This window comes from Lotus japonicus, chromosome 1 (assembly GCF_012489685.1).
Source record: "Lotus japonicus ecotype B-129 chromosome 1, LjGifu_v1.2".
In the NCBI taxonomy this organism is placed as follows: Eukaryota; Viridiplantae; Streptophyta; class Magnoliopsida; order Fabales; family Fabaceae; genus Lotus; species Lotus japonicus.
This window is the reverse complement of record NC_080041.1, coordinates 54,289,627-54,309,109: the sequence shown is the minus strand read 5'-3', so window position 1 is coordinate 54,309,109 and position 19,483 is coordinate 54,289,627. Positions and strand designations below refer to the sequence as shown.

Below are 19,483 nucleotides of genomic sequence, written 5' to 3'. Positions count from 1 at the left end.
TTAGGTCTTCAATATATATAAGCTTCAGCAGCCACACTAGGTTATTCCAAAAGCTGAAGCAGTAGTCCAACAGCAACAAATCAGAACGCAATCTTCCATAAATGTTGATTGCGTTCACAAGTCAATCATCATAAACACAATAAGAATCAATCCCTTAATCAGAGATTATTCCAAAAATAAAACCAGCCCATAAATAGCTACTTAAGACGTAAGTAATCACAATAAACTCTTCAGCATATTTCCAGGGCACACATAAGCACTTCAAGTCATGGACTAATGTCCTGTGCTACACGAATGCAGATGTCACAACATCTACTTCGACATCAGGTTGTTTTGGACAAAATGCAAGACAATCAAAAGTAACAACAGGTTATATAATATGGTCGACTATTTGATAAACTAAAATTCACATTATCATACAAATTAAATGGATATCGCAATGAAATTTTTGGGGTTTCTCTTACTGAGGAAAAATGAGCAGAATGAAGCTTTTCTATATGAGATTGGCTTGAAAAATAGGTTGGATCATAAGAAAACAAATTAGATTTAATCATGCTAAAACTCTCTTCTTTTTTGATTGGTGCATGTTCTTTCTTAAGGGAATTCTGATGCCCTCCCAAGGCTTGGCCACTAGTGAACTTCTTATCACAAAATTTGCAAGCAAATACATTTTTTTGTGCCTCATTCGATGTAGCAGGAGACTAAATCAAGACTAAATCATGTATGATTCGTTGATTACATAAGATTTTTTTATATATTCATCCAAATAATATTACCTTATAATATTTTTAATTTAATTTTTTTTTAGATTGAATTGATTAAGTTGATTTTATGTAGGAATGTAAATATTTATGATTGAATAATTGTGTAGGTATAAAATGACTTCTTCATACTATTAATTGATTAAATAATGAGATACACTTGCAAATTTAGTTTACTAAATTGACGGGGAAAAACTATTGCTACCATCCCAACACATTTTTTATGTCGTCCCCTAATTTCAAAACACCCCACCCTTCCTCACTTCCCCCCACATAATTCTCTCTCTCTCTCTCACCATACCTATTGTTGTTCATTTTTCTTTCACTCAACCATCTTCAAGATTTGTATGTTATATTGCATGTTTTATATATTGCATACTTTACATTCTCCTTTTTTTTTTTTCAAATATGGAGTAAACACGTGGTAGCTCACGTTGTCATTCACCGACCGACGATGACCAAATACCCCAGGTGAAGTCGAAGCAGGAGGACGACGAGGATCAGGAGCCTTAGTTGGATACTTTGGAGGATGATGACAATGATGATAATCACTATGAGGAATAGGGCCATAATGAGGTTGAGGAGGAGGAGATGTGTTTGGGGTTTGTGCGGGAGGATGTGTTATGTTTTTTTTTTTTTGATAGGCCAATGTTAGTTGTTAATTGTTAGTAAATTAGTTCTTTCACCAGGATTCGAACCCTGACCCTTCACCCTGCAAATCCCTTCATTCCCTTAGTTCACCAAGTGCGGGAGGATGTGTTATGTGTTTTGTACAGATACTAGTTTTATCTTGCAACATGGATAACGGTCTGTTTAGATGGTCACAATGGTTTTATTTTTCGATATATCTATGGTTATAGCCTATAGGCAATATCAGGGAAATTCAATTTCTTCGTATACTGTGCACACCACATATTAAGTTGTGAAATGAAATTTTTAATTGTCACATTTTAGTTTGCGGTTCACATTAGTTGTGTGCATTTTACGTAACGCAAATACTAAAATGCGGTATTAATTACAAAAAGTAATTCTGTATTTACAAAAAACTACATTTAAGTATTTGTGTTACATAACTCTGAAAAATTCATTCTGCAGTTTAAATCCAACGAGGCATGGTTTGTTTGCTTCATGTACCCAAGAAAAATCCAACAAGGGCATTTTGAGAAAGGAGGAGGTGGCATAATGCAAGGGGTGGCATCAATTAATTGCAAATCTGATACAAAGCGTACTTCCTTTCATTTAACGAACCATTAAGGCAGAGACCACCTTTATGGCATTCATGGGTACGATCTCCTCGGAGCATGTCTTTTTGCTAGTGTATGACCTCCGTACAATGCAATAAAATCATCAAGGTTCACGAAATATAAATAAATGTTGGAACAACATTTCAGTGTGTTGTGAACTGGATGAGAATCATGTTTCCAGATCCAAGCAATTGCTTTAATTTCAATGAACTAATGGGTTGAAGACCCAAAGCAAACTGAATCAATAGTTGTTACTTGTTAGTACAAATGGCAATTGCAGGGGCATCTAAACTGTCACTAAAACCTAGTGCTAGCAGGATCAATTGATCAATGGATTCATAAATTCTGAAACCATGTTACAGTTACAATTACATCTATGCCGCTATTGACTACTCTTTTTTGCTGAATGACCAGTCTTTCGCTTATGACGACTGAAGTCAGACACAAATCTGAATGTTTGCCCACAACCTGGCTCAGCACATGCATAAGGACGTGCACCAGTGTGTACTCGAATATGCTCTGTACGAGCCCATGCCCATTTGAAAGTCATCTTGCATCCTTTCCAAGGGCACCTCAAGGGGCGGTCATCCTCATGAACTCGACGGTGCTGCACCAGATACTTGTGTGAGAAAAACTTCTTCGCACAACCTTTCACAGGACAGATATTTTTCTTGTGATGCGTCAGCTCCTGTTTTGACCCAAAAGTCATGGTGCACCCCTCAATGTCACACTGGAATTCTGCTTCCTCATTTTTCCTTTTGGCACGGCCAGCTGAAACCTTTGCAGCAGTAGCATTCTTCTCCTTTCTCCTTTTGGTTTGCTTGACTTTCAACTTTCCTTCAGACTCCTGAGCCTTTGGAGCTCTCTTCCTCAGGCGTGTGCTAGGTCCACCTTCTTCCTCCTCTTCCACCTGCAAATTTAACTCTCTGGAGTTACCAGGTTGCTTAATCCGCAAACGAGAAGACTGTTTTACTTGCTGTGGAGCCTTTGATTTCACCAGCATCCGTGCCACCCCTCGTTTTACCGGCTGAGATGTCTGGTTTTTCACTAGGAGGCAATTAGGTTGTTTCATCTGCCAAAGTGTCTTTGGTTTAGATTGTTTAGTTCGAAGAGTTCTCTTCTGCTGCTGATGAGAATCATCTTCCATTTCATCATCTGAATTCATACCATCATCATCTGTGCATTTAGCATGCTTCCTTTTTGGAGTTTTATGCAGCACATGAGAAATATTTTCAGCAGAGTCATCCACAATTTCTTTATCAATGCGTTTGCTTTGCCTGCTCCTAGGAAATCTTCTCTGCTGCTTCTGAAAGGCATCCTCCAATTGGTCGTCAGACATCACATCTTCCCCTGCAACACACTCAGCTTCTCTGCCATTAGGAGTCCTACTCTGATACTTGTCACAATTGTCCTCGAGTTGGTCATCTGATATGCTATCCTCTTCAGCAAGGTATTTGGCTTTCCTACTTTTAGAATTACCCTGCCACTGCTTCCGCATGTTCAGCTCCAGCTGGTCATCAGAAATCATTATATCTTTTTGAGCAAGGTATTTGCGTTGCCTGCTTTTAGGGATTCTCTTTTGCTGCTTCTGACAATGATTCTCCATTTGGTCATCAGAAATTGCATCTTCTTCACGAATGTATTGGGCATGCTTACTTTTAGAAGTCTTCCTTTGCAGCTGAAGGGAAGCAATACTCATAGAATCCTCTGAAATTGAGTCTCTCTCTCTGTCTTCAGCATGCTTGCTTCGAAGCTCTCCCCTCTGCTGCCAATCAGAATCATATTCCACTGCATCATCTGAAATCACATCACTGTCAATAAATTTTTCTTTTTTGACATCAAAACTCCTATGCCGTGCGTCATGATTACCATCAAACAAATCATCAGAAACTGCACCACATTCAGTGCTTGTTTGCTTGCTTATGTGATTTCTATGATGTGGAGAAGAATAATCCCTTTCCAAATCTTCACCTTCTCTCTCAACATGTCTAGCTTTCTTACTTCTCAAAATCCTCCTTTGCTTAGGATTGGGTTTATCTTCAGTGGCATTATCTGAAACCACATCTTTCTCAGCAAAACTTCCTTTCCTAGTTCGCCTACACTCTACAGTCATTTTCCTTTTCCTGCCATATTTTTTTACAGTAGTTTCATTTTTGGGGATATTTTTTGATCTCACAATTTTCTCATCTGGTAATACCCTCCGATGTAAGATTGTCTCATCCTCAACATCTTCAGGATCTCTTTTTACAAGAAGGGGGTGGACCTGATTGGACATCCAAACTTTACCGCACCATTTCCCAGCAACTACCTTTTTCTGCTTGCTGGCCCTTCTCTGATAGACTTTTGGTTTTGTGGGCGAGCTTGCTGGAGAGCTACGACCAAATGCATGATATATAACAGAATTGTAAGGCATCTGCTTACTATAAAGAGGAGAGCGGCTAAGATTTGCACTATAAAAGAGATTGATTCCTAGCTTTACAGCCCAGTCCACATTCCCAGGAATAGCTTCTTCACTATCCAGAGCTGACTTTATCCTCTCCTCATCCTCTATGGTGGCACGCCTATATGCAATATCCTTCCACATGTAATCAATCGCCAAATCTTCTGCCACCAACTTTGCTTCAGCCTCTATCTTGGGATAATCTATAAAAATATGTAAAACAAACCATGAGTGATTTGTGAGATAAACTAGTAGCAGTAACTATACAATATACACACAAATAATCATAATCCTTTGAGATGCAGAAAATGATTATAAAGTTAAACTGTAGCAATAAGGGAGCATAACCAACTATAATTGGGCCATGAGCCCATGACAGCTAAATGAAAAATATGTCAAATTAGAAAGAAACATCATTTTAAATATCCTGGCTTTTATAACTCATCATAGACATATGCTAAATGAATTTGCCTAAGGCTGAAATACGGGAATTGGTAAAATGCCAGTTTACTGCATCGTTCTTCACATCAATAATTACTATGCAAAATCTTTGTATACGTCTATGAGTCCAACAAAAAAATCGGATCCATGATTTTTAATACTGCAAGATTTATCTTTGATCAACACTTCACCAATAGTGTAAAAAATTTACCAACACCGATTTAAAAAAACAGTTAATGCTTTGACTTGAAGTGAAAAATCTTGACCGCTACAATGATGTGGTATCTATCTCCTTATTTCCAGATGATGTAAGAAGTCTCACACTGACATTGAATAAAATTCAACCTCATAGTAAAGTTGGATCACCTTTTCATTTAAAATAAATACAGGGACCTTTCCTATAATCTGACATAACTTCAATGACAAGACTCACATGTTTCATAAATACAGGTTCCCTTATTTCTTAACCAGTTTAAACTCTGCATTTACTAAGTGTTCAATCTCAGAAAAATAAAGAGTAAAAAATGAGTAATTGAGTAGAAATTTTTGAAAGAATTTGGGTATTAGATAAACAATACAGCATAAAATAATGGTTCAAATTAATCAACCCCCAGACCTGGATGACAAAGTAGCAATATGTTGGCTCCTCCTATGGGGCGAAGTCGCTTCTCTGCCTCTGCAGCATGCTCTAGACAGAATACATGCATTCTACATGAGTCTTCATCAGATTGGGAACAGTTAGAAGTGGGATCAGGAACTGCCCTTGTATTTATAAATGCAGCCCCTGAAGTGATTTTGTAATCCTGGTTCTCAAAAGAATGGTCAAAAGACTGATGACTCAAATCACTCTCAAATCTATGATGCATATAATCCTCATAACTGGCACTCGTTGAGGGAATATCATCTTGCCTATCAAGTTCAGTCACGAGACTAGGATGGGAATCCCGAAAATGAGAAGGCAATTTTCCTGATGAGTTTATATCATTTGATTCATGACCTTCAACTACAATATCAAGGTCACCCTGATCTTCCTCAGAGTCAGAAGAATTTCCATATGCTGAAGCCAATAATGCAAGGGCAGTATTGCATTTTCCTCTTTCAGTATTTACAGCCTCCTTATAATTCCGATCTACATTCAGTATCTGGTCTACATTCAGTATCTGGTCATGAGCAGATTGAACAGGAACATCATACAAACCACCTTGGGCATTCTTTTTTGTCCACCCTGCATGACAAAACAAAATGAATCAGTACTTCTGCCTAAATCCTTACCAAAGATTAAAGAAGATTGAATTAAGAACAGATAAGTAAATTTCAGAGAACAAGCTCTGGTTCTGCCTAAAGTAGGAAGTTATCAGGATAGGCTGGCTATGCAGTTCAGCTTTGGCATACAGAAAGATAACGACCAAAATAAATGGACATATTTCCTTAAGAGCATGTGACCCAGAGGCGAAAAATACGCCCAGGACGTGTTGCCATTATTGATAAGATCAGAAGAAACCCAAAAACTATTTCTGATACAATATGGTACGAAGTATGAAAAACTAGAAGAAACAGGAATTAAAAAACCTGCCTGCATACATATTTGGCTCAGGAATATTTGCATCTTCATTTGCGACAGTAAATTTATTGCTGGGTACTCCAGAACCAACAACCCAATCATTAATGAAGCTACAATCAGCAGACATAAGATATCTAGCTGCTGGTTCTCTAGGCTGTACAATTGCAACACAGGAAAAGCTTAATACTCCACATGTGACACATGAAAATAGTCTCTGGTCTGACAACCCATCTTCTTGTCTAGTTTCACTCTCTCTTTGAAGTGGCTTAGAACTTGAAGTGCATGTGTTACCATTTGAATCAAATGAGGAAATCCTGCTCTTTTCACACACTGTAGTAAACTTGTCTTTCACAAAATAGAAACTTTTTTCTTGCCTGATTCCATGATTCCTGTCCACACCATCAGAAACAAAATCTTTTGAGGAGTTCATTCCCTCAGAAATGCCTACATTCACGGAAAACCCAGGGTTCACTTTTAGCTGCTGGCATCCAACGCGTAATTTTGAGCAAACAGAAATGTCAACTGAGCAGCGAGGAAGAAGTACTACAGGAGACTCTTTTCCGAGTACATGAAGTATATAATTGTTCTGTAACACATCCTGCACAAAAAGTTCTTTGATTACAGCTTCTCCTTCACCCTTCTTCTTATCTTTAAGACGAGAACTCCGAGGTTCAGCACTGATTTGTCCAGGGTTTCTGTGTGAAGAAAACATAAAAAATTTACAGAGTTTATAACAGCTCATATGGTCATCAGAATCACTGTATCTGTGCCAAGATCAAATCATATATTATGAAATTTCAAATAAATAAAACCTAAAAGAGAACATGGTTGCTATTAAAACGAATATACACACAATTTATATCTAGAATGATACATCCACAGATTTCTAAATTTGAGAATGCAATAACATCTTGAAACTTCATTTTAATAAGATATGACTAAAAAATGTATTGATCTACTTTATCACAAGAAAACAAGAGATAATTCAGAATAAGACATTGGCAGAACATTCATATAGCCAATTATAAAAAGCTACAACAGGTAGAGACAAACCTAGAACTCAAAGCCAAGGCAAGGTCATAAAGTAACTGGAAATGAGAAACCATGGGAGGGTAGTTTATCGAAGCCCTCCGAATAGCAGCTTCCTTAGCAAACCTCAACCATTCAGGTGTTGCAATGTTCGCTGCCTCTCCACAATTAAAACCTACACAGCATACATTCAAAGCAATATAAATATTCAATTATTGGCACAAACAAGAATACCAAGTTAACCTCTCCCCCACCAAAAAAAGGAAGACATTGAATATATAAGTAGTATTCATGAATTATGAAGTGTTTTACCATGACTAAATCCTGTGTGATAGGCTCTTGGAAATGTCACAACAAATTCCCCAGCATTTTGCACTAACCTGATTCAAAACAATTTTAAGTTAAAGTCAAGATGCATATAAACCACCATACAGGGGTCAAAGGTTATTAATGATTGCCGATGATGATTACCAACATCCATTATTTCAATTTCATAAAAATAAAAAAGGTATTATTAGAGAGAAGAGGGTAATAGCAACTAAGGTGAGGAAAACAGAAAACTTTTTTTTCAAATACGGAAAACAGAGGGAACCAAGCATGTAGCAAGACTTCCAATCTATCTGCATGTCAAAAATGAGAACTCCCCTGAAATAGCCAAAGCAGAGCACCAGAGAGAAGGCATAACTACAATTCTATGCCAAAGAAAATCAAAATGAAAAGAGAAGCCCTTAAAAATGAGGATATTCCACCCCAATCAAATACACCAAACAACTGCATTAAGTAAACACTTCTAACAATTATGGTTTCCTTGTTTCTGTCAAAACAATCAAAACTAAGCATGGAAATTGCTTTAAAGTTCCAAGTGAAGGAGCACTTATTATTCATTGAGTACACTGTATACCACACAAATAATTCCACATGGAAGTAGGAACACAACAAGGGAAAAATTAATAAAAACGATTGTATTTGTGCCTGACAAAATCATTCACAGGCTTGTATTCCAGCAAGATTGTATTTGAAATTGCAAGTTTACAACTGAACTTCAACAGTACTGAAGTTCAAATCTATTTGTGCATGACAAAATCATTCACAGGCTACAGCAAAACTGGTAGTGCAAGTAAATAATGCTTCAGATTTATCCAGAGGATTTGCCAAGTAAGATCACCACAAAATAGAGTATACATTCATAAAAATTAGTACCTGCAGCATGGAACACCTGCGCTAACTAATACTTCAGGCGACATCACTGTGTTCTTCTCACCAAGAATAGAAAAAGTAACTGCTCACAGGAAACAAGACCCATATAAGTTTTCTATCACGTGGATATGAATAGAAAGGTCAAGTATCACCCTCTTTCACATATAAAAGTGACTACCAATAGTGAATCTTGTTTCTCAACAATCATATCTTAACCTGATATTCATGATATTGAGAGAATGACAAAAAACAAAATGCAAGCATCCTTCAATTTTCAATTTCCATGATCGTGAATTTCCCCATATCTAGCTGACACCAGTACAGAGCAGGACATTCTATATCAGAGCACAGAGAAAATGAACGATTCTAGTAACAATTTCTTCCCCTCCGGGATTGGTTCTAAATTACTTCTTTACAAGTTTAGCCAAAAAAATACACAAGAATTACAGTGTACAAATTTACTCTGTAAATCCTCAGAAAAGCCAATACAAGTCCTATCAATCTCCAAACAACTAACAGAACATCAGAAACCTTATTCCAGAGAAGAAGCAAAGAATAGAGACAGATGCAGAACCATAATCACTCACCACATTTTGCTATAACGTCAAGAACCTAAGTAACCTTCCAATAGTATATCATTCCACATTCTACAAGTTCCCAGGAAATGCATACTAAAACAGAAATTCCAGTGTCATTTTAGCCCCAGACCCCTCCCAAACCTATAAGAATCGAACCACCAACCCCCTCCCCCTTGAAAAAAAATTTAAACATCCCAGAAAGGTGTTAAATCACGGACTGCGGCCGCTGCATTAGTCGCGTTTGTCCACAATTTTCTGCATTGTCATGCAACCGCAATTTAAAACTGTGTATTCAAGTAAATTCAACAATGCAGGTAAAGCAGAACACAAAATGTACAACAACAACACAAGCAGTGGCAGGAAGAAACAAAAACAATTTAGAAGCTAATAGTCTGACTCTCACTCACCAAGAGGGTTTATCTCTCCGCCATAGCCATGAACCCTAACAACCTCCTCAAATGCAACAGCAGCATCCTTAGGGACACCATACCAGGTCTTCCCAGCACCCATGTGGAGGTAATTCAAGCTGTGAAGGTCATGGTCCTCAACATGCCAAGCGAACCAGCTGAACATCATAGCAACATACACCATTGGTGAAGTCACACCAGGAATCTCCTCCTTCATGAACCTCAACAGAGACCCACCCGCCCTGGAAACCTCTCTCATGTTCCAACCAGTGTGGGCCAGCGACGCAGGCTCCCCGGCGCCGCGGCGGCATTTCGGAGAAAACGCCGACCCCGGCATGTCGTTGGCGTACTCGACGGAGAAAGGTTTGTCCACGGTGGCTTTCCAGAACAATGTCTCCGTTTCAAGGGGACCCTTGCAACCAGCAGCGCCGCCGTGGTGTTTGCCGTGGCGCTTGAAATGCGTTTTCTCGAAATTCTTGGCCTTGAGCTCGAACTCCTGGAAGGTGTAGCTGTCACCGCTCTGCCAAACAGGGCGCTGAACGGGTCGGGCCTTGCGGGGGCAGAACCCGATCTGCTGCTGGCGTGTGGTGAATGTGGGGCCGGGGAGGGAGCGGTGGAGGTTGGCGATAGCGGTTTTCCTCGGCGGCGCAGGGTAGGGAGGGATGATCTTGCAGATGCCGAACTTGGATGCTTCCTTCTCGATCTTGAAAATGTAGGCGATTGGGTCTTCGAACTCCGCCGCGGTTGGCCGGTACTCCGGCGCCACTGGCATCGACTTCAGCCATGGGAAAACGTCACCACCACCGTTTGACTCTGAAACTGTCATTTATCAAACCCCTGTTTGTCTGTCACAGATTTGGGTTTCTCATTGAAAAGATAAACAAGATTCCAGTATCAGCATTTTTTTTTTCTTTCTTCTCAATCTCTTTCTCTCTGTTTTCCTTTTCTGTTTCTCTTTGGTTTTATCTGCTTCCTCTGTTTTGGAATGGTGAATGAATAAACGCAAAAATTGGGGGCAGGGCAGGGGTTAGTAGAAGCAGACAGACATGTGACTGAGTGATGTTGTCTGAGTCGGGGGGTTTTATTGTGGGTTTGAGGTAGCTTGCTTAATGCCATTGTTTTCGCCTCTTATTTACCTAAACTACCACTCACTCTTTCTTGCGTTTTTTATTTTTTTATTTTGTCAAATAATAGTTTCTTGAAAATAAATGTGTGACTAATCTTTTACCTCACTCTGATGTGATCGCACTAAGCGGTCAAGTCAATAAATTTATCTTTCATTTATTAAAGTAGATAATTTAACCTTCAACCATGTTTAGAGGAGGAATTGTTTACCGTTACATCAACTCACTTAATTATCTTATGTTTGATTTTATATTTTTTTCCAAACGATGAGTAAAACAATGGTGGGAAGAAAATGGTATCTGAAATCTTACTATGGACACGAGAGACTAACAAGGGTCAGAGATTATTTACACAAGTTTAAATTGTAACAGTTTTAGTCAGAACATTTTTTTATACATCAGAAAAGGAGTTTTAGTCAGAACATTAGTCAACAACTATACTCTTATGGAATTAATTGACAATAAAATAGGAGTAAGTTATTATAATTATTATTTTAGAAATTAATTATACACTACTAAATATATAATAAATGTCTTTTTAAGTGTCAAGCATTTATTTTTGGTCAAGTCATGATAATTTATTTTAGAGCAGAACTTACATCAAGTAATTTGTATCTATTTTATCAAGTTTTTTCAAAATTCTTAATGAATCTCTTTTATTTTAGAAACAAAAACCACATATCATTTATTAAATAGAGAATTTCATAAAAAGGATATAACGAATTAACATTTTTTTTCTTTGCTCTATGCTCCTTTACTTCAAAGGAATTAAATCCATGGTTGGAGATTTCCTACTAAAATTTTTTGGAGTCTTAAATTGCTCTTATAATTCTGATTTGTATGTGATGAAGGTTAAAAGTCTCTCTAAAAGTACGGCTCTTAGTAGAAATATCTGATAATAATGATTTCAAACTAAAAAAAGCAAATAAAAAAAATAAAAGAACTTTGAATTATTAACAATTTGTACAAACTTGAATTCATTATTTTTGTACTTATATATGGAAACTCATTAATTCATCAAAAAAAAGTGAAATCTCATTAAATATTTGACTAAAAAAAATTGTTGAGAAAGATAACATTTAATGTTTTTAAAAGTAACATTTAATGTTACTATACATAAACATCTTTTATTCTTTAAAAAAAATCTTTTATTCTTAAAATTCTTAAAAAGTTTCTTAAAATATTTCTTATCAACACTATTGCACTAAATATCTTTTGACTTCAATTTTTTTAATAAATAAATATTTTAAAAATATAATGAGCATGCATGATGAAATTTATTGAATAAATAAATATTACTCGCTTCATTCCAATACAGTTATTGTTTTACCTTTTTCACATATTTTTTAGGATGTCTGTTGTTTTAAAAATCGTAGATTATTTATCTTATTTTCTTTCACATATATCCTCATTTAATATTATATATTTCGTTTATACCTCTTTTTTTTTTTATCTATTACAATTCTCAAAACTTAGTTGACAAATATTACTTTGTCTTTAATATAACTCAAAATAAAAATGATTGTGTTTTAGTCAATATATACATCAATTAATAAGAACTTAAATGGTGTGCATAACATTAAACGATAATAATTTTTTTGAAATTATATAAAAGTGATTTATAAATAGGGATGGATAAAGTATGAAATATAATCCACCTGAGCTTTTTTTAAGTCAAACATAATTAATGATATTAATTAACAACCAATGTTATTAAATATTAACATTTATTCAACGTTAATTATTAATAATAACTTGATGAAAAATCATAAATAAGCATTAAGTGATATTATAAATTATAAAGTGTGAGACCCAAATTTTTAAGTTTAGAATAAATTAATTAAATTCTTGTTCACGATTAGGTTTCGATGTATAGTGAAGGAAACCTGAACAAGTGTCTACCGAATGAAATAAATTTATGAAGGAGAAAGTTCAGAAAAAGACTAAGAATAGTATTAGAGTCGATATAAGTTATAGCATGAGTCTTATTCACTTATGCCTAGGGCAAGAGCGTTAGTATATGACTAATCTTCTCTTAAAACACTGTAGAAACGAAATTCAAAAATCTTCAGAGAAATATAAGAATTTCTCTTATTCCTTTCCATGACAAGTGTTTCGACACGAAACCCTAGAATGTACGAACGATCGATTCCAAATCTCGGAAGTTTGCTGAAACTAAGTTCCTGATAGCTCAAGAACCTTAAAATAAACTGTCGATGAAGACTTTTTCTATTCGGAGCTTCAAACGAAGATTCCGCACGTTGGAACCGATTTCTTTCGATGTTTTCAACCTTTCTTCATAAGGAAGTTGTAAGACCTGGATTTTCAGAACAAGTTAATTTCCGACTCACGCGTGGAATCGGTGTAAGCGTGACAGGAGTTTGATATTTGAGAAAGATTAATGAAGAAGAAAGTTCAGGAATTGCTTGAGGAATGTTGCGTAGTTGTTTTCGGAGTTAGTGCGAGTCGTCTGCACACCTGCCTTATGGCGAGCGTGTCCAGAATAGGCTATTTCGCTCTTAAAGCAACGTTTTGAGTGAGATTTCGAACTCTCGGAAAATTTAAAGATTCTCTTTATTTTTCTATCGACCAGCGTTTCATTTCGGAACTCTGGACTGTACGCACGATAGGTTTCACTTTTCGGATGTCCGCCGACGCTAATTTCTTTGCTTCGAAACCCTATTTTCGAGCAATGGATGAAGACTTTTTCTATTCGGGACTTCTAACGAAGATTCCGTCCGCGTTGCCAGACTTGTTTCGACATTTCCAATCTTTCTTCTGTTGGAAGTTTTGTCGTTTGAGCATCACAGCAAAAAGTAGTTTTTCGGGACAGACTAACTTACACCGCTTTTGGCGTTTTGGATATCGTTTTTCCCAAATCCTAGATATTTGTTTTGAGTTCTGGATTTCTGACGCCAGAATCTCTCTTAGAATTCCTTGGTGAACGTGCTGCAAAAATCGGAATCGCGAAATTTTCATTTTCTCGCGATTTCACCCGCCTATAAATAGCGCGAAAAAGCAAAATCCTCTCATTTCTTTCCTCAAAGGGCCGCGAGTTTGGAGAGCAAGGGAGAAGAGGAATTTTCGCGAAATCTTGACCAATCTTCGTGCAGTTCGTCCCTACTTCTAGGTATCAAGGTAACTAACACGATTCCTACCTCTGATTGTTGTTTCTGTTGCGTTTCTGAAGTCGTTTCTGTGCTCTAAGTTTTGAGCTTTTTCTAAAATTGTCCGATTTCTCTGATTTCTTGCTTGGGTTATGTTCCTTATGTTCCCCTGAGTCTAAAACCTCTGTCAGTAAACTCTGATTGCGATTCAGTTGTCCAGGATCTGAAAAATTGACTCAAAACTCTTTTTGTCTCACATTTCGAAACTTTATTGTCGTAAAGCTATAATCTGACTTCGTGCCTTTAGGATTTGTTGTCACGGATGTCATGAGGATCGTTGCTGTCAAATCTGTTTTCAGAACGGATAACTTTGAAGTTTTGAGCCTTTATTTTGGACCAAAATGCCCCTGCGTAGTCGTATTTCGGCCCGATTGTCCGAAAATTGTTCTGACAGTTTCTTTGCCTTAGTTTTACCCTAAAACTACCTTGTGAATTGATTTGATCAAAGAAAAAGAGCCGAAGCCCTTTTTCCTTTGAGGTCGTGGACTATTTCCTTTAGGGGGGAGTTTTTCGGGTTTAGGGTTGATCTTTGACATTTCGGGTTGGATGAACAACCCTAGGCAAGTTCAAATGTGGGGTTTGAGACTTAGCCATTTGTTGGGATTCGTTTGAATACTTAGACTTTCCCCGGGAAACTTCTTTTGGGTGGTTGGTTTTCGGAAAACCTAGAATGAATAGAATTTCGAAAACTAGAGATTTTGGGAGACTTAGACTTTGAGAAATAAACTCATAACCTGACTAATCCAATTCGAAACGTTTTTACTAAACGAATAATCATAGGAGAACTAAAGGGGAAAATATTTACGAAAGACGGGGAAAAGTCGACTTATGTTGTGGGTTTGGAGAGTTTGGAATTGGGAAAGCCACTAAGGTGAGCTATGGTGATGATTGAAAGTCACCGAGTACGTTAGTACTCTTGGGGAAGTGTTATGGAGCCGTGTTGTATTGACCGACACCTAGTGCTCTTGTTGTTTGGGCTGTGTTGTATTGACCGACACTAGACCCTCGTGTATTCTTGTTGGTGGAGTTGTGTTGTATTGACCGACACTAACTCTTGGGTTGTTTTGAGTTTGGGTCGGAGCAGTTTTTGACCATCGAGATATGATGAGTCAGATGACTCAAGAAGTCATCAAGGGTGATCGCACTCCTTTCATAATTAATTGTCTTTTGTCGCCGAATCGACATATACCTTCGGGTACAGTACAGTATATACCTTCGGGTACAGTATATACCTTCGGGTACAGTATATGCCTTCGGGTACAGTATATCTATATACCTTCGGGTACAGTATATACCTTCGGGTACAGTATATGCCTTCGGGTACAGTATATCTATATACCTTCGGGTACAGTATATACCTTCGGGTACAGTATATGCCTTCGGGTACAGTATATCTATATACCTTCGGGTACAGTATATACCTTCGGGTACAGTATATGCCTTCGGGTACAGTATATCTATATACCTTCGGGTACAGTATATACCTTCGGAGCTTCACTGAGGCGTGAGACTTCGTGAAAGCATGGAACTTCACTGAAGCGTGAGACTTCGTGAAAGTGAGTAAGCTTCACTGAGGCGTGAGATTTCGTGAAAGCAGAAACTTCACTGAGGCGGGAGACCTCGTGGAGACGGGAACCTTTGCTGAAGCGGGAGACTTTGCGGAGGCGTGCAACTTCACTGAAGCGTGAGACTTCGTGAAGGCGCGAAACTTCACTGAAGCGTGAGACTTCGTGAATGTGTGAGATTTCACTGAAGCGTGAGACTTCGTGAAAGCGTAAGACCCCATTGAAGCGTGAGACTTCATGGAAGCGTGAGATTTCATCGTCGTTTACCCTAGGGCAACGACAGGGAACATTGGTTTAGTTGGATACGTGTGTGTTGGGAGGACGATACATTGTTTGACTAACCTTATCACCTAACTTCATATGTTGAGATTATGATGATTTGATGTTGATGAACATCGTTAAGTATTAATGATTGAACTGTGTAGGAGATTCGAGAACATGCTATGTATATACCTTAGAGTAGGCAATACATAACTTATATGTATATATATACAACATATGTATATATCCCCTTTATCACAAGTTGATTGTATATCTATTGTATTCTGTAAGTTGACCCTAGCGCCTTGGCTTTGTTTGTATGTTTGTGTTTGGGCGGTCGGCCTGCTGCCAGGCGTCTGTCAGCCGGTTCGTGATGATTCGTTGTGCGGGAAAGACCCGGAGCGGAACGACTATTACTGAAGCTTTCGACGAGGACCCGGACTTCATGCCTGATCGAGGGAGGGTCGATGATAGTAGTGTGGGGTATGGGTGGTTAGAGTCTTTTGGAGTTGGTTGTTACTGTAATAGCTCTGATTCGTTTTGCTGTTGGGACAGGGTAGGTTCCCGATGCATGGCTTTTTGTGTGATTCTCTTACGGAGGGATCACAGTGAGTCAGTCGGACCATAGGGGTCTTTGCTTAGGCCATTTTGAGGCCGACTTTCTCCTAGTGGTTTGTAATTATAATTTTCTCACTTACAGTTCTGGTTTGTATATATTCGCCTACGGGCACACTACTTTGGGGTCACTGCGAGTGTGTGTGACGTGGAAGTACAGCTGAGGCTGTACATGTTTATATTTGATGTATATCGGTTAGTTTAGTAGTTGGGCTTTGTTTTTATTTCTTTATTGCTTTTATTAAAAGGAAACAATCAAAAAAAAATTACCTGTTTTCCGCGTAAAGATTATTTTTGGTTACTAAAGTGACACCTGGAAATCGGGGTGTTACAGAAGTTTTCTCATCCGACATCAACTGCAAAAGGTAATTTTTCGGGTTAAATCGATTCATACCGACAATGGATCGTTTGCTTTAATTTCAAGAAACCTATTTCGAGTTCTGAAATTCTGTCGCCAGAATCTATCTTAGAATTCACAGAGAAACGCGCAGGAAAAATCGGATCCGCGAAATAATCATTTTCCCGCATTTTCCCTCACCTATAAATAGCTTAAAAATCAAACTTCAAAGATCTGGCCTCCGGAAATAGAGACATGAAAAACAGGATGGACTCCGGAAAGATCTGGCGGAAGTGCTAACCGATAAGCTACCGGACCAACTCTCTCTAGAATCTCAAACGGCCCATTGAATCTTGGACTTAGCTTTCCCTTCTTGCCAAACCGCAACACCCCTTTCATTGGAGACACACGCAAGAACACATGATCTCCCACTGCAAACTCCAAAGGGTATCGTCTCTTATCAGCATAAGACTTTTGCCGACTCTGAGCTGTAACCAAGCGATCACGAACTAGCTTAACTTTCTCAATTGCATCTTGAATAAGTTCTGGGCCTACAAGCTTGGCTTCGCCAACTTCAAACCAACCTATTGGCGACCTGCATCGTCTACCATATAATGCCTCAAATGGTGCCATCTGGATACTAGATTGATAACTATTATTATAGGCAAACTCCATCAAAGGTAAATACTTATCTCATTTCCCTCCAAGATCTAAAACACAAGAGCGAAGCATGTCTTCCAATGTCTGAGTTGTTCTGTCAGACTGGCCATCGATTTGAGGGTGGAAAGCTGTACTCATATTCAAGCGGGTTCCTAAAGAATTCTGGAAAGACTTCCAAAAGTGTGCAGTAAATTGAGCCCCTCGATCTGAAATAATAGAAACTGGTACACCATGCAAAGAGACGATCTCATCCATGTAAAGCTTAGCATACTAAGCTGCAGTATAAGTAGTTTTCACCGTCAAGAAGTGTGCAGACTTAGTCAATCGATCAATAATCACCCATACAGAGTCATAACCTTTCAAGGTTCGAGGAAAACCGGTAATAAAATCCATAGCAACGTCTTCCCACTTCCACAATGGTATCTCAATAGACTAAAGCAACCCTGCTGGCTTTTGGTGCTCAGCCTTCACCTGCTGACACACTAAACACTTGGAAACAAAATCTACTACATCTTTCTTCATCCCTTCCCACCAATAAAATTATTTCAAGTCTTGATACATTTTATTAGAACCAGGATGAATAGTGTAAGAACAATGATGAGCTTCTTCTAAAATTTTCCTCCTTAAGCCATCTACATTAGGCACACACAATCGGCATCCAAGGCGCAAGACACCATCTTCATAACATATGGGTCTTGACCTTGAGCTTTCTTAACATCATCAACCAAGGTAGAATGAATTTGCACATTAGCCAACAATGAATTAGAATGTGCAAGTTCAAATTGAACTCCACTGTCAACAAGTTCTTGGAATTCTTTAAGAATGGGTCTCTTAACCTCCGCTAAGTGAGCAAGACTACCCATAGACTTTCTACTTAGAGCATCGGCAACCACATTCGCCTTGCCATGATGATACAAGATGGTGCAGTCATAATCCTTTAGAAGTTCCATCCACCTTCTCTGCCTCAAATTCAAGTCTCGCTGCTGAAAAATATACTTAAGATTCTTGTGATCAGTAAAAATCTCACAAGTCTCACCATAAAGGTAATGCCTCCAGATCTTAAGAACAAAAACTACTGCAGCTATCTCTAAATCATGGGTGGGATAATTCTGCTCGTGCCTTTTGAGCTGCCTAGAAGCATAAGCAATGACTTTGCCATGCTGCATAAGCACACAACCAAGGCCCACTCTAGAAGCATTATAGTAAACTGCATAGCCTCCACCACCTGAGGGTAAAGCCAAGACGAGTGCTGAAGTCAAACATTCTTTCAATTTCTGAAAGCTTTCCTCACAAGCGTCAGACCACTGAAACTCAACTTTCTTTTGAGTTAGCCTGGTCAAAAGGGAGGCAAGCTTTGAGAAGTCCTTCACAAAGCGGCGGTAGTACCCTGCCAAACCAAGAAAACTCCGAATCTCCTTCACTGTCGTGGGTCTAGGCCAATTCTGCACTGCTTCCACTTTGCTAGGATCAACACTTATACCATCCTTGGATACAACATGCCCCAAGAAGGCAACAGTATCTAGCCAAAATTCACATTTAGAGAATTTGGCATACAACTGCTTTTCCCTCAAAGTCTGCAAAACCAACCTTAGATGTTCTTCATGCTCTTCTTTACCCTTAGAATACACAAGAATATCATCAATAAACACAATCACAAAGTGATCCAAGAAGGGTTTAAAGACTCGGTTCATCAGATCCATAAAAGCAGCATGGGCATTAGTGAGTCCAAAGGACATGACCAAGAACTCATAATGACCATAGCATGTCTGAAATGTCGTCTTAGGAACATCTTCCTTCTTAATCTTCAACTGGTGATACCCTGATCGCAAGTCAATCTTTGAGAAACATTGAGCTCCCTACAACTGGTCAAACAAATCATCTATGCGAGGTAAATGATACTTATTCTTTATAGTCACCTTATTCAATTGTCTGTAATCAATACATAACCGCATGGTCCCGTCCTTCTTCTTCACAAACAAGACAGGTGCTCCCCAAGGAGAAGAACTAGGGAGAATAAAGCCCTTATCAAGAAGATCCTGCAACTGCTCCCTTAATTCCTTAAGCTTCGTCGGTGCCATCTGATAAGGAGGTATAGA

At 38.3% G+C, this 19,483-nt stretch overlaps 1 protein-coding gene across 2 annotated transcripts; it reads right to left on the bottom strand.

The window, feature by feature from the left end:
* Positions 1-2,179: 2,179 nt before the first annotated feature.
* On the bottom strand, positions 2,180-10,706 carry LOC130728518 (lysine-specific demethylase JMJ705-like). Of its 2 annotated transcripts, none has more exons than XM_057580019.1 (7): positions 9,659-10,706; positions 8,677-8,755; positions 7,789-7,856; positions 7,501-7,651; positions 6,460-7,142; positions 5,503-6,111; positions 2,180-4,648 (listed from the first exon to the last, which is right to left on the bottom strand). In XM_057580019.1, exons 1-7 carry the CDS (start codon positions 10,482-10,484, stop codon positions 2,388-2,390), a joined length of 4,677 nt encoding a protein of 1,558 aa, XP_057436002.1. In that variant the 5' UTR covers positions 10,485-10,706; the 3' UTR covers positions 2,180-2,387. The 2 variants fall into 2 exon arrangements, with proteins under 2 accessions (XP_057436002.1, XP_057436010.1); XM_057580027.1 differs by lacking the exon at positions 9,659-10,706 and adding an exon at positions 9,261-9,378.
* Positions 10,707-19,483: the final 8,777 nt, after the last annotated feature.

Coding starts and splice junctions, on each gene's coding strand:
- LOC130728518 (XM_057580019.1), bottom strand. CDS start 10,484: ATGACAGTTTCAGAGTCAAACGGTGGTGGTGACGTTTTCCCATGGCTG. Junction 7,652..7,788: donor TCACACAGGATTTAGTCATG/GTAAAACACTTC, acceptor TATGCTGTGTAG/GTTTTAATTGTGGAGAGGCA. Junction 6,112..6,459: donor TGAGCCAAATATGTATGCAG/GCAGGTTTTTTA, acceptor TTTGTCATGCAG/GGTGGACAAAAAAGAATGCC.